General features: G+C 38.5%; 1 protein-coding gene across 1 annotated transcript; it reads left to right on the forward strand.

The window, feature by feature from the left end:
* Nucleotides 1-481: 481 nt before the first annotated feature.
* LOC120175905 lies at nucleotides 482-1,737 on the forward strand. Its single transcript, XM_039182452.1, has 3 exons — nucleotides 482-568; nucleotides 901-1,474; nucleotides 1,529-1,737. The coding sequence occupies exons 1-3, from the start codon at nucleotides 482-484 to the stop codon at nucleotides 1,735-1,737; spliced, it is 870 nt and encodes a 289-aa protein (XP_039038383.1).
* Nucleotides 1,738-16,202: the final 14,465 nt, after the last annotated feature.

The following is a 16,202-nucleotide window of genomic DNA, read 5'->3' on the forward strand; positions in this document are numbered from 1 at the left end:
ATATTAGCAAAGAAAATTATAGAAATTTGCAGTGAAAGCTAAGTTTTCTTAGTTTCAAAACTAAGATCAAATACATTTAATGTATGGATTTTGATTCTCCGTATTTCCCTGGTTAAACTTTTGAATATTGTACACAACTTTTAGAACCTATAAATTATACAATTGTGAACAATCTGTATGTGTTAACTTATGTTTGTAACTTTAACCTGTAGAATGTCGCAACTACAATACTGTCCATCATGTTAGTATTACTTCATGAGAAAATTTATGGAGTTCACGGGAAAATTTTACGTTATACACGGGAAAATTTTACGTTATACACTTTCCATGAACAATTATTTCTCTTTTGTTTCCGGTTGTCTTTGATCTAAGTACTAGATAAGATAAATTCAGTATCTAATTATTTGGTTTCTCCATTCAGTCTTAATATTCTAGTTTGATTGCTTAGCAATCTTACATTAGCAACTCTTATCTTGGCTTCATGGGGTTGGAACCAGTTGAGAATCGAGGGTCTTCTCCGGTCATAGCAGCAAAATTTCTTGCTTTCATAAGTGTGAAGAAAAACAAAGTATTTAGTCTGTCATTGGCACAGTTAAAGTCCATAATAGGCACGTATCGCATCTCAACGGGACAATTGAGAACTAAATTATGAAGCTTTACCCCGACAGTCTCGAGGAAAATTATACATTTGGACCTGGTGAAAGACATTCAGGATGGTGCATGTTGAGACACCCATAGAAACCTCGCCAGGGATTTAGGTTACGTAACATGTTGTGCACTGATTCTGGGTATTTCGGTCGTATTTGATGTACTGAATTGTTTTATGCTCTCATCTATGACATTTTTGGTATACCATCTCTTTCTTGCAGCTTATAATCTGATCTTACTGCTTCTGCCAAGGAAGATAAACCTCAGCCTGCAGTGGATCAGTTCTTAACCCTGCATGCAAGCTTGAATCATGCTCGGATGATTGCAGATTCTTTATCGAAAACTATACCAATCGGTTCGTCTCCGGAATCTGAAGGAAACCCATTAGAAGAGGCAGTGAAGGTCACATCGGATAGACGGAAATACGCAGCTTCATGGGTGCAAGCTGCACTGGCTACCAATCTATCAACCTTCTCCGTATTTACCAAAGAACATAATTCAATGTCAGGTCATGCTACAGCTTCTGCTCAAACCAGAAGGCTACCTGCCAATCAAAACATTTTAATTCTAGAAAATTCTGCAAAGAATCCTTCTGCAAAAGCTCAAGCAAAACCCCGTCCAGTAATTGGTTCTAAGCTTGTAGCACAAGGTATCCTTCGAAAAGCAGGGGATGTTTCAGGCCTTTGTCCGAAAGTACCGGTCGAACCACCACCGGGATGGACAAGGGGAAATGGCGTTGATGAGGCGGTTGACTTGGCTGAAATGCTGCGAATGGAATCCCATGGATTGGTTCTTAGGATTTGTGGAGAAATTCTTGGATACCAACGTCGACACATCCACTTTATCCGACAATGATCAAATAGCTGGGATGTTAACACAGCTGAAGAGTGTCACTACTGGTTAGATGAAATCAGTTCGAGCAAAGACGAAGGAGGAGGAGAGATGACACCCCATGTTTCATCCGAAACAATTGACCTGTTGAGGAAGAAAATATACGAATATCTTCTAACACATGTTGAATCTGCTGCTGCCGCACTAGGCGGTTGCGGATCACAGCCACCACCCATCCGAACTGCCGAAACGAAATAAAGAAAGTGACATGGGCAAGTAGAGAGTGTCGATGAACAGCAGTGAGGCCACCCAATTGGCAAACACCTGAGCTTACTAAATCAACACTTGTGAATATAAATCCCAACATGGGTCTTGACTTTTGAGGGCAAATCATATAAAAAAAAAAAGCTGTGCAAGTTGAGACCACATTTGTATTTGTTGCCTTCAATTATACAAAGGAAATTTAACTTTTACGGAGTTATTTTATGTTTTATAAAATTTTAAGAACAAAAATATATCATCAATAAAAAATATTTAAATATATAAAAATTTAAAATTTTTAAGGACCAATCTTAAACTTATTAATTTATACAACTGCAAGATTTTTAATAATTAAATTAAATGTTTATATTAGCAATTAAAAAGGGTTTTTAATAAGAGAAAATAACCTCAGTGACCAAAAATCCCATATAATATACGATTTTAACCAACTTTTTCCGGATTTGCCAAAATGACCAACAAAATCGCAATGCGATCGCTAATTCGCAACGCGATCTCCATTATCGCAAATTCGCGTTGCATTTTCGCAATGCGATAGTTGAAAATCGCGTTGCGATGGTCTACAGTATCGTTGCGATTTTCCCAATTTGCAATGCGAATAAGTAAATCGCAATGCGAATTGGGAAAATCGCAATGCGAATAAGTAAATCGCAACGCGAATTGGGAAAATCGCAATGCGATACTTACTATCGCAATGCGATAATACAAAATCGCAACGAGATACTTACTTTCGCAACGCGATACTGACTTTCGCAACGCGATTTACATAGCGCCATTCGTATTAACGCGTATATTTTTTTTCAAATTCCAAACACGTATTTTTTCTTAATAAATCGGAAAATGAACCGTCCACAGTAATCGCAACTCATAACCTCAAACCCAAAAACACAACACTCAGTCCCATCTCCATCTCTCACTCTCTACGACGAAATCCGTACCCATCTCCGAAGATTTCCGTCCCCATCGCCGGCGAAATCCCTCACAACCATTCACAGTCAAAAATCCCTCACAATCATTCAGAAATGGAAAATCAACCTCCGAGGGTTAGTTTTTTTTTTTTATTTGAAATATTTGCATTATTTTAGGTTTTCATATTGAGATTGATGATAAGTTTACTGGTAATTTCAATAATAGATTAACCATTTCACTTAGATTTCTTATTAAATTCATTCGATTGCTGCCAATACTGCTAAACTGTTTAGCCTGTGAAGTTAGTATTTGTCTTTGCTTTGTCTTTTGGTTGAAGTAATGCAGAAGAAGAATAGTTTCGAGAATGAAAATCACAACACGGAAATAACTATCGCAACGCGAAATAAAAATCGCAACGCGAAACCAAAATCGCATTGCGATTTTCATTTCGCGTTGCGATTTCATTTCGCGTTGCGATTTTATTTCGCGGTTGCGATTTTCATTTTGCGTTGCGATTGTCTGGTCGCGATAGTCATTTCGCGTTGCGATTCTCTCGTTGCGATAGTCATTTCCGCGTTGCGATTCTCATTATCTCGTTGCGATTTTCATTTCAACCAAAAGACAAAAACAGTGTTGCAAATTTTAGTTTCAAGAATAAACTACTATTTATGTTTATTGTTTTGTTTTTGGTATATCTTGACAGTGTAATTTTTGGTATATCTAACTTGGTATGTTTATTGTTTTTTGTAGAAATTTTTTTCGGCTTCATTGACATTAAGGAATAAAGTTAGCCTAGCCACTACAATTGCTTCGAAGCTTTCACCTGCACAAAGAAAATTGTTTGAAGAAACCTGCTTCGGGCCATGGCTGAGAGTACAGCATCCGGGTGGAGATGCTAGTTTGACCCATTTGTGGCTTCAGACCATGACTAGCGATCTACCCGACAGTATACAACGAGGTGAGGAAGAGATATGGTTTCATTTTCCACCGGCGTATACTTGTTTTGGGCGGAAGGAGTTCTGCTTAATCACTGGTCTACGATTCGGACACGATGATGTAAGCCGGTACACTCGTCATATCACCCGCCCATCATGGTTATCCAGGGTTTTCCTGATGAGTCAATAGAGAAGCCGAACTTACACGTCGACGACATGAAGAAATTGTTTAATAAGAAAGATGGTTTTACTCGGATGAATAACGTCGATGTTGTTCGAGTATGCCTTCTACTACTTTTGTATGCCGGCTTTCTAGGCAGAGAGGCCAGACAACCTATTCCTCAGGAGCTAATATTATTGGTAGAGGACCTAAATGCATGGAATCTGTTTCCGTGGGGTTCGTATATATGGAAAGCTACCTGGACTAAGTTGTCGTCTGCCTTTGATGACCGCAAAAGTTTGCGGGGCGATGGGTCGAAATACACTTTGTCAGGCTTTGTTTGGGCCTTTAAGGTAAGAATTTCTATATAATGTTTTCAAAATTATAATTAATTATTTAACAATTACTAATGTTTGTTATTATATTGTTTGTAGATTTGGATATTCGAGGCTTTCCCCAACATGCGGACATATGCATTAAAATCCTCAGATGATATTCCTAGGGCTATTTCCTGGAAGAGGAAACGTATGTTGGATTGGGAAGACTTAATACCATATGCGACAATAAATAATGTAAGTTAACACAAATACTATCATATATAAACAAGTTATTAATAGTAGACGTTTAACTTTGTTTAGTTTTTATATTTTTAGGAGGCCAACACTCCATTAATGAGACTGACACCCACGGAGGCTGAGCTTGCCACTGATTGGTGGCAAGCTAGTCAGCATTTTTTGATGGCACGAATGATGAGCAGCCTCCACTTCCTCCACTTCGAGAGCCATCACCTCACCCAGAGCCATCACCTGATCGACCCGACTATACACCTCTACAACGAGAGCCATCACCTATCCCGTCTATCATCGAGTCTCTTCTCCACCATCACCTCATGATAGGCGACCGACAAAGATGCCACGACTTCTATCTCCCTGTTCTCCACCTCCACGGGATGAGTCAAGGGAGTTACGTGATGAGGTCAATGCCTTGCGTGAGGAGATCGGTACTCTACGCGATAACGATGGTGCATGGCGTGTGGAGGTGTCTACTTACGTGGTGAGGTTGCCGCTCTACGTGAGATGGTAGTATCGTTGCAGAATGAGGTTCATACTCTACGCAACGAGGTAAGTTTAAGATTTTCCATATTTAACTTGATGATAAATTTACTCGTAATTTCACTTAAATTAACCATTTCACTTAGATTGCTTAGTAAATTTATTCGGTTGCTGCCAAAACTGCTAAACTTTTTACTTTAACACTGTGAAGTTAGTATTTGTCTTGTTTTGTCTTTTGGTTGAAAGTTTGAAATATATTTATCTTTGTTTTCACTGTTTAAATATCATGTCCGTTTATTTACTGATATTGTATTTTTATTTAGCGGACCGATAAGGTGGATGCTTTACGTCGGGTTTTTCTTGCACGACAGAGTTCACGCATCAGACGGCGTGCACGTGCTATTAAGTCTCCGTATACCCCAATAGTGCGAAGACACCGCAAGAAGAAGCCCGACTCGCCTATCATCCCTCAAGAGTCCACTCCTATCGTTGAAGAGGCCCCTATCATTCCTCGAGAGTCCCCTCCCACCGTTCAAGAGGCCACTGTCATCGTTGAAGAGGTCCCTCCCACCATTCAAGAGCCCGATTCACATGGCGTCATATATAGGATTCTTGAGAAACCCTCTGACGTGCCGGACATGATGGATTCAAGTTGGCTCTCGTATGAGTTACCGGCCAGTACCATACCGGTATCTGAAGAGGAGAGGAAACAACTACCGGACACAATTCTGGATACACCCTTTGGGCTAAGACCGCAGTTGATTTTTATCTACATGAGCGAAGCCAGGGGTGTTTCACTGACATATGCAAGCTCAATGATGATATCTATTTGTTGCTTGATCGGTCTTGGTGGGGCGTATTATTAGGGGTCGAAGACAATGGCTATTTCGATGGAGGGGTAAGTCTTATATTTTTCTTATATTTTCATTTGATTAATTTGTTTAAAAATTAATGTAATTCACTAATATATGTATTTTTTTGTAAAACAGCATATCGATGCGTGGGTGTCACGTCTACTAATAATTAGGAAACTTAAGGAAAATAAAAGAAATACACGGTATACAATAATGCCGACGGCTTTTAACGCAGTTCACTTGAAGAATCAACGAGATGAATCATTTGCGTTGGGCAATGGACAAGCTAAACTTTATCCTGCATGGTGGGAGGTCGATAAGGTTAGTGTTTATTTTAGATTGAGTTTAAAGGTATTCATAAATAAGTGCGCAAATGAATGAATTATTACTTATGATTGCAGGTGTTTATCCCTGTTTTGGAACGTAACCATTGGCTTCTCGTCGAGCTTCAGATCCCATCCCTTAAGGCAATAGTATATGACAGCATGATAAATTACATATCATTGGCTGATTTAAGAGATATATTAAGGGATGGAGCTCTTATTTGGCTAAATACTTGGATGCGATAAATTATGGACTCGTTCTGGAAACAAGAAGCCAAAGAAGCTAAATATTACAGTTAGCAGAGACGAGACCGCACCACAACAAACGAAAGGACCCAGAGGGGATTGTGGTCCTCTCGTATGCTTGGCGTTGGACCGTTTGATCACAGGAAGTATAAAGTATCTACCTCCCACCGATATAGATAGAGCTGCAGTAGGCTTGTGGTTTCGACATTATATGGCTAGATCGATATATACGAGACGCTGCCTACCTGCATCCGCGTTATAAAAATGTCCATAAACAATTGGTATGTTTATAGGCTTGTGGTTTGAAAATGTTTGGTTAAGTACCTAGAATTCAATAATTTGTTGTTTGTAGGTTTTAGATGTGTAGAAAGTGTTGTTTGAGCAAATGTTTAGTTTATGCAGGTTAATCTCAGAAGTGAGCTGCGTGAAAATGATGTATGGCTGCAAAAGTTGATTCAATAGTATAAGTGTTATTTTCTCTAATAATTATGCTTATTTTTTTATTGTTTAATTGATTTGTAAAATGTGATTTGTAAAAGTTGATTGTTTAATTGATGTTAACATAATTCTTATTTGTGCTTGTTTAATTGATTGAAATGTAATGGTTGATTTTGTTGATTTCAATCTGCATTATGTTTGAAGGCAAAAAGTACTATCGCAATGCGAAATGAAAATCGCAACGAGAGAATCGCAACGCGAAAATGAAAATCGCAACGCGAAATTAAATTCGCGTTGCGATTTTCATTTCGCATTGCGATTCCCTCGTTGCGATTTTCATTTCGCATTGCGATTCTCTCGTTGCGATTTTCATTTCGCATTGCGATAGTAATTTCCGCGTTGCGATGGACATTAAGATGATTGCCTATTAAGTGATAACAAGGAACAGATCATAGCAATTTTCAAACTCAAGTTACTAATACATGCCTAACTGAAAATGTTAAAAGTTCACACATAAAATCTACATAATACAACGTTTGCATTTAAAATCACCTAAGTTAACAGTCCCAAAAGGTGAAGCCAGTTGTGATTGGGATTTTAAAGATGATTGTGATTTTGATTGCCTTTTTCTTGACACCATATGAGCTTTGGATTTTGATGATGATCCATATTTTGGTAGAGGAAAAGATGATTGTGATGGCACTGGTGATCTACATGTCAACCTTGTATGACCACTTTCCTTGCACCGACTACATGTCGATCTCTTCTTCTCTTCACCTTAGACGGTATACGATCGTGACTTTTTGGTCGGCCAGGTAGCCTTCTGTCCATGGCTGGTGGCAAAACTGTTTGTAAGTCATCTGGTATGTCCCACTCAGAAGGATGTGAAATAGGGTAGACAATCTCGGCATAAGTCTGTCGATATACTTCTATAGTGTAGCAATCCATAGCGTATGTGCTTGAATCATCTTGGTTTAGATGAAGAGCAACTTTTATAACATGGCCACATGGATAACCAGATGTTTGCCATTTCATACAACTACACGTCCTTGCATTTAGATCGACAAGCCCATTTAAGTTATTATCCAGTACTTCAAACAAAGTGTTTGAACATGGTTCAACTCTCCATGACGTTGACTTCACAACACGTTTCGTTATCTTTTTTTCATTCCATGGTGTAACACGATGTTCCAATGTTCCTATAAATTTAAATAAATAATACTTAGTAAAATATATGATAAGTTACGAATTCAAAGAAATAATACTTGCATGGTTTCTTTTCTTGTAGTACCACTGTTGAATAGAGGCTCGAAAAAACTCCATTAACATAGTAATGGGTAATTTCCGGGAATGACGACTTAGAGCGTTAATTGATTCTGCACTATTAGACGTCATGAAACCATATCTTGCTCCAAGTTGATGTACTCTTGACCATCTTTCAAACCCGACATCTTCTAGTGTTTGAGAACACTGAGGCAAAACACGTCTTAAACAGTTTATATGCTTATTGAAATCCACTTCCCGATAAGCCTTTACAGCCTTCCAGTATGTCCATTTGTGCTTTTTTATACCAGCAGACCTTGATTTTAGATTTCTATACAAATGAACACCACAAAGTCCATGAAAAGCATCTGGGAAACACCTTCTAACAGCGTTGTCAATTGAGTTTGCCCTATCGGATATGATTGTCATATTGCTAATAGGACCTATGCAATCCCTAAGATGCCCCATAAACCATGTCCATGAATCAGAGGTTTCAGATTTGCCAACCACGTAAGCTATTGGCAATATCCCATTGTTAGCATCCATGGCTACTGCTAATAAGTTTACTCCAAGGTATCGACCTTTCAAATGTGCTCCGTCGACTATAATAACTGGGCGCATGCAAGTAATAAACGAACGAATCTACAAAATAATATACACAAGAAATATAATCATTTAAATGTGAAATGCATGTAACTAACAGAAATGAGTCAACATAATTATATTGATTTACTAACCGCAACACCAATGGCGATAAACAGCAACTCAAAGCGTCCATCTCTATCTGTTTTGATATGAGTTACCGACCCAGGATTTTTCAGCTTTAAATTGTGACAATAAGCTGGCAGTTGGGCAAACGATGCTTCTGGCGACCCCCTCAACAATTCCAAGGCATAACATTTGGCTCTCCAAGCTTGAGAGTATGATATACTAATCTTGAACTGAGCATTCATGTCAGTCATAATTTCATGTCCCCGATATACCCTGCCATTCAAAAACATTAACTCAGCCAGAAAACCACCCAACACCTTTTTGTTTGCCTGTCTATGGTGAGGAAAAACTTGGGTTCTTGAACATGTATGTTTATCAATAAAAGTCCTAACTTGAAACATTGCGCAATCTTTATTCCTCTTTGCAATCATACGCCACGTACAGTTTTTGTCAATCGTACACCTTGTTTCGAAACGATCTTTGCTTGATTTGTTAACTTTTAGTTGATAGCCATCTTTCACATATTTCGTATACAAAGCTATCTTCAAGTCTTCCTTTGTATCAAAACAATCATCTTTCTTGATACGAATAACTTTTGTGTAACAATCAACTGCTTTCTTTGCCAACTCTTCTTCCGGTAACTGAAGTAATTCTGGCATATTCCAGTTATACTCCCGTGGCATTTTCTTTTCTTCGGGGACTTTTTCTTCTTCTTTTTCTTCTTCAGGATTATATGAATTACAGAATGGATGTTCAACATGTTCATTCACAGTCGTAACTTCCTCCTCATTATCATCAACAACATCTTCCTCGGCAACGGGTGTTTCATCATCAAAATTCGGGTATTGACCAATATCAAAATCATTACACGCAGGGTCTGTTTCTTCTTCTGAAACATCATCAAAATCCGTGTATTGACCAATATCAAAGTCCGGGTATTGACCAAGATCAAATTTCGAATACTGACTAGTACTCACAATTTTTTCTCTTGGCTCATCATCGTCTAATTGGTCAATACGAAAACCGGAATTTGGTGCTGAAAGTTGATTTGGATTTGGATTAGAGAAAGGCTGTGGGTTTTTTGACCCACTTAGTTGATTACTACCCGCTACTGACCCAACAATACTACTTCTAGGTTCAACAACATACAATGTAACATCATCACTTGAAACATTAATATAAGCAATGAATCGTTCAACATCTTCATTGTCGGTTAACAAATAAACTTTACCATTTCTCTGATAAGATAGCCTAAATCCACTTAGGGGCTCTAAATTCAATTTCTTTGAAACACGTAACATTAGGGTTTCATAAGTTAACTTCTTTAATGACAGTTTTAGTTGAAGATTCATGGGTAAAGGCATATATTGTAAAACACCATGAATATTCTCCCATGACCCTCCAAAACACAAATCTATCCAAACATGATTAACATTAGATGATTTCATGGTTGTAACTAAACAAACGAGATGCGAAACTAAGACCTGTTGCCGGATGGGGAAGGATGTCGTTGGATATTTGAACGAATGTCGCCGGAGAGAGTGATAGATGGAGATGGAATGAGTTGCGATTTAGGGATTTAGGTTATGAGTTGTTGTTGCTGCGTATATATATACACTCAAAATTTGGCTTGCGAAACTAAAACCTGTTGCGAACTTTGAAACTCGCATTGCGATTCAGTATTATCTCGTTGCGAAAGTCAGAATCGCGTTGCGAAAGGCAATCATTTGACCATCGCAATGCGAAATGCAAATCGCAACGATAGAATCGCAATGCGAAATGAAAAAGGCAACGAGGATTAACATGCATAAACTTTTAACAATTATTATTGAATTCTAGGTACTTAACCAAACATTTTCAAACCAAAAGGAGTATATATGTTAACAAAACTTGCATTATGTGTATTTTATGTGTGCACTTTTAACATTTTCAGTTAGGCATGTATTAGTAACTTGAGTTTGAACATTGCTATGATCTGTTCAGTTGTCATCACTTATTAGACATTCATTTGACTATCGCAACGCGAAAATGGCTATCGCAACGCAAAAATGGTTATCGCAACGAGAAAATCGCAATGCGAAATGAAAATCGCATTGCGATTTTCTCGTTGCGATTTTCATTTCGCATTGCGATAGTCTGTTTTGCCTTCAACATAAAGCAGATTGAAAATCAACAAATCAACTATTACATTTCAACACAAATTATGTACACATCAATTAAACAAATCAAGATTTACAAATCATCTTTTACAAATCAATTAAACAATCAAAAAATAATAATTATTCTTATTTCTTCATCAATTATTGAATCAATGAATCAACAACTTTGTGACCCCGTACATCCATTTCACGCAGCTCACTTAAGGATTAACCTGCAGAAACCAAACATTTCCTCAAACAATACTTCCTACACATCTAAAACCTACAAACAGCAAATTATTGAATTCTAGGTACTTAACCAAACATTTTCAAACCAAAAGGAGTATATATGTTAACAAAACTTGCATTTGACTTACCAATTAACAATGGACACTTTCATAACGCGGATGCAGGTAGGCAGCGTCTCGAATATATTGCTCTAGCCATATAATGCCGAAACCACAAGCCTACTGCAGCTTTATCTCTATCGGTGGGAGGTAAAAACTCTGTGCTTCCCGTCGTCAAACGCGCCAAGCAAAGGCATACGAGAGGACCACAATCCCCTCTGGCTCCCGGCGATTGCTGTGGCGCGGTCTCGTCTCTGACAACTGTGACATTGAACTTCTTTGGCTTCTTGTGTCCAGAATGACTCTAATACTTAATCTCATCCAAGAATTTAGCCAAATGAGAGCTCCATCCCTTGAAAATATCTCTCAAATCAGACAGTGATATGTAATTGATCATGCTGTCATACACTATTATCTTCAGGGATGGGAGCTGAAGTTGGACGAGAAGCCAGTGACGACGTTCCAAAACAGGGATAAACACCTGCGATCATAAGTAATAATTCATTTATTTGCGCACTTATTTATTAACAAAAAAATTTAAAAAATAAACACTAACCTTATCGACCTCCCACCATGCAGGATAAAGTTTAGCTTGTCCATTACCCAACAAAATGATTCATCTCGTTGATTCTTCAAGTGAACTGCGTGAAAAGCCGTCGGCATTATTGTATATAGCGAATTTTTTTTATTTTTCCTAAGCTTCCTTATTATTAGTAGACGTGACACCCACGCATCGATATGCTGTTTTACAAAAAAAAAATACATATATTAGTGAATTACATTAATTTTTAAACAAATTAATCAAAATCATATATAAGACAAATATAGTCTTACATCCCCATCCAAATAGCCACTGTCTTCAACCCCTAATAGCACACCCCACCAAGACCGATCAAGCAACAAAAACATTTCATCGTTGAGTTTGCTGATGTCAGTGTAACACCCTTGGCTCCGCTCATGTAGATAAAAATCAACTGCGGTCTTAGCCCAAAGGGTATTATCCACAATTGTTTCCGGTAGTTGTCTCCTCTCCACTTCAGATACCGGAAGGGTACTAGCCGGTAACTCATACGAGAGCCAACTCTCATCCATCATGTCCGGAATCGGTGGGGGTTTCTCAATACTTCGATATATTACCCTTGTGAATCGGGCTCTGGAATGGTGGGAGGGACCTCTTCAACGATGACAGTGGCCTCTTGAACGGTGGGGGGGAATCTTGAGTGAGAATAGGGGCCTCTTGAACGATTGGAGGGGACTCTTGAGGGATGACCGGTGAGTCGGGCTTCTTCTTGCGGAGTCTTCGCACCATTGGGGTGAACGGAGACGTAATAGCACGTCCACGCCGTCTGATGCGTGAACTCCGTCGTGCAAGGAAAACCCGACGTAAAGCATCCACCTTATCGGGCCGCTAAAAAAAATTAATACATAAATCAGTAAATAAACAGACATGATATTAAACAAAGACAAATATGTTTCAAACTAGCATTGTATTCACCCAAATCATTATTCTATCATAGTTCACAAAATGCTCAGATAACATTCCAGAAGTAAGCACTTATATAAACATTTAAAAGGACAACATATATAAACATTCCAGAAGAAGAATAGTTTACTTTCGCAACACGAAACTTAAAATCGCAACGCGAAATGACTATCGCAACGCGGAAATGGCTATCGCAATGCGAAGTGAAAATCACAACGACAAAATCGCAACGCGAAATGAAATCGCAACGACAAAATCGCAACGCGAAACACAAATCGCATTGCGATTTTCATTTCGCGTTGCGATTTTGTCGTTGCGATTTCATTTCGCGTTGCGATTTTCATTTCGCATTGCGATAGCCATTTCCGCGTTGCGATAGTCATTTCGTGTTGCGAAAGTAAACTATTCTTCTTCTGCAAATTGAAACTTGAATGGATTGCATTACTTCAACCAAAAGACAAAAACAAAACCAAAAACAAATACTAACAAAAACAGATTGGCAGCAACCGAATGAATTACGAGTATGAAAAATCTTAAACTTACCTCGTTGCGTAGAGTATGAACCTCATTCTGCAACGATGCTACCATCTTACGTAGAGCGGCTACCTCACCGCGTAATGTAGACACCTCAACACGCCATGCACCATCGTCTTTGCGTAAAGTACCGACCTCCTCACGCAAGGCATTGACCTCATCACGTAACTCCCCTAACTCATCCCGTTGAGGTGGAGGTGGAGAACAGGGAGATAACGTCGTGGCATCTTTGCCGGTCGCCTATCTTGCGGTGATGGTGGAGAAGAGGCTCGATGATGTGACAGAATAGGTGATGGCTGTCGTTGTGGAGGTGTATAGCCGGGTCGATCAGATGATGGCTCTGGGTGGGGTGATAGCTCTGGGCGAGGTGATGGCTCCCGAAGTGGAGGCTGCTCATCAACCGTTCCATCAAGAAAACGCTTACTAGCTTGCCACCAATCAGTGGCAAGCTCAGCTTCCGTGGGTGTCAGCCTCTGTAGAGGAGTGTTGGCCTCCTAACAATATAAAAGCTCAAATAAGTTAAATGTGTACTAGTAATAACTTGTTTATAAACATATGGTAGTATTTATGTTAACTTACATTATTTATTGTCCTATACCGTAGTAAATCTTCCCATTGCAAGGTTCGTTTCCTCTTCCAGGAAATAGCCCTGGGAATATTATTTGAAGTTTTTATTGCATATGTCTTCATGGCGGGAAAGGCCTCAAATATCCAAATCTACAAACAATATAATAACAAACATTAGTAATTGTTAAATAATTACTTATAATTTTGGAAACATTATATAAAAATTCTTACCTTAAAGGCCCAAATAAAGCCTGTCAAAGTGTATTTGGAACCATCGCCATGCAAACTTTTTCGATCATCCAAGGCAGACGATAACTTATTCCATGTAGCTTTCCATAAATACGAGCCCCACGGAAACAGGTTCCACGCATTTAGGTCTTCTACCGATTTGATTAGATCATTTGGAATAGGTTATCTGGCCTCTCTGCCTAAAAAGCCGGCATGCAAAAGAATTAGAAGGCATACTCGGACAACGTCGACGTCATCCATCCGAGTAAAACCATCTTTATTATTCAAAAATCTTGTCAGGTCTTCTACGTGTAGACTCGGCCTCTCCAGCTCAGGAAAAACCCGGGATAGCCATGATGGGGGGTAATGTGTCTAGTGTACCGACCTACATCATCGTGTCCGAAGCGTAGACCGGTGATTAAGCAAACTCCTCCGCCCAAAACACGTATACGCCGGTGGAAAATCAAACCATATCTCTTCATCACGACGTTGTATAGTCTCTGGTAGATCTCTAGTCATGGTTTGAAGAAACATGTGTGTCAACATCGCATCTCCACCGGGATGTTGTACTTTCAGCCATGGCCCGAAGCATGTATCCTCAAACATTTTTCTTTGTGCAGGTGAAAGCTTCGACGCAATTATTTTGGCCAGGCTGACTTTATTTCTCAAGGTCAATTGAGCCGAATAAAAGTTCTATAAAAACAATAAACATACTAAATTAGATATACCAAAAACTACACTGTGAAGATATACCAAAAACAATAATAAACATAAATAGTAGTAGTTTATTCTTCAAACTTAAATATGCAACACTGTGAATTTCGTATTTGTCTTTGTTTTTTGGTTGAAGTAATGCAATTCATTCAAGTTTCAATTTGCAGAAGAAGAATAGTTTCTGAAAATGAAAATCGCAACACGAAAATGACTATCGCAACGAGAGAATCGCAACGCGAAACTAAAATCGCGTTGCGATTTGCATTTCGCGTTGCGATTCTTGGTTGATTTAATAAGCAATCTAAGTGAAATGGTAATCTATTATTGAAATTACCAGTAAACTTATCATCAATTACAATATGAAAAACCTAATAATAATGCAAAAATTTCAAAAAGAAAATAATTAAAAAACTAACCCTCGTTGGTTGATTTGGTTGATTTCCATTTCTGATTGTGAGGGTGGCTCTGAGAGATTTAGATAGACGGATTTCGCCGGAGATGGGGACGGATTTCGTCGGAGATGGGTGAGAGAGTGAGAGATGGAGATGGGACTGAGTTGTGATTTAGGTTTTAGGTTATGAGTTGCGATTACGGGATATACTGTGGACAGTTCAGTGTTCCAATATATTAATATTCATGTTTGGAATTTAAAAATAAAATACTTGGCCAGGATACTAACGGCGCTTTGAAAATCGCATTGCGATTATGTAAATCGCGTTGCGAAAGTCAGTATCGCGTTGCGAAAGTAAGTATCTCGTTGCGATTTTGTATTATCGCATTGCGATAGTAAGTATCGCATTGCGATTTTCCCAATTCGCGTTGCGATTTACTTATTCGCATTGCGATTTTCCCAATTCGCGTTGCGATTTACTTATTCGCATTGCGAATAAGTAAATCGCAACGATACTGTAGACCATCGCAACGCGATTTTCAACTATCGCATTGCGAAAATACAACGCGAATTTGCGATAATGGAGATCGCGTTGCGAATTAGCGATCGCATTGCGATTTTGTTGGTCATTTTGGCAAATCCGGAAAAAGTTGGTTAAAATCGTATATTATATGGAATTTTTGGTCACTGAGATTATTTTAAAGCTAACAAAGTCCCACAACAGGTGATTGAAATCATGACACCAATATAGCCCAACCACACTTCCACGTGTGACTCCGCCAATGGCTATAGTTCCTTTAAATTCTCACCGACAGTTACCTTATCATCAAAGCTTAATCATCAAAATTAACTTTAAATTAATTATACGCGTCTCCAAAGTATAATGACGGGTCGAAACATGATAGAATTTTTTGTAACTTTTATCATGGATTTAAATTGTGATCGTGGTTAAGTTTTCAGTCGTCTCATATTTATCGAGATTGCGAGTCTAACAGATACTATTACGATAATTATAGGCGTCGCGGTCATATAATAATGATCGCAGAAAATATTGCTATCGTTATATTGCGGTCGCAGATCATTATTTAAATTCTTGATTTTTATAATATTAAAATTTATTAAATAGTTTTAATAATTAAAAAAATTATTAT

Source organism: Hibiscus syriacus, unplaced genomic scaffold, assembly GCF_006381635.1.
Source record: "Hibiscus syriacus cultivar Baekdansim isolate YM2019G1 unplaced genomic scaffold, ASM638163v2 tig00003398_pilon, whole genome shotgun sequence".
Lineage (NCBI taxonomy): Eukaryota > Viridiplantae > Streptophyta > Magnoliopsida > Malvales > Malvaceae > Hibiscus > Hibiscus syriacus.

Coding starts and splice junctions, on each gene's coding strand:
- LOC120175905 (XM_039182452.1), top strand. CDS start 482: ATGGGGTTGGAACCAGTTGAGAATCGAGGGTCTTCTCCGGTCATAGCA. Junction 569..900: donor TAAGTGTGAAGAAAAACAAA/GTATTTAGTCTG, acceptor GCTTCTGCCAAG/GAAGATAAACCTCAGCCTGC. Junction 1,475..1,528: donor AGAAATTCTTGGATACCAAC/GTCGACACATCC, acceptor ATGTTAACACAG/CTGAAGAGTGTCACTACTGG.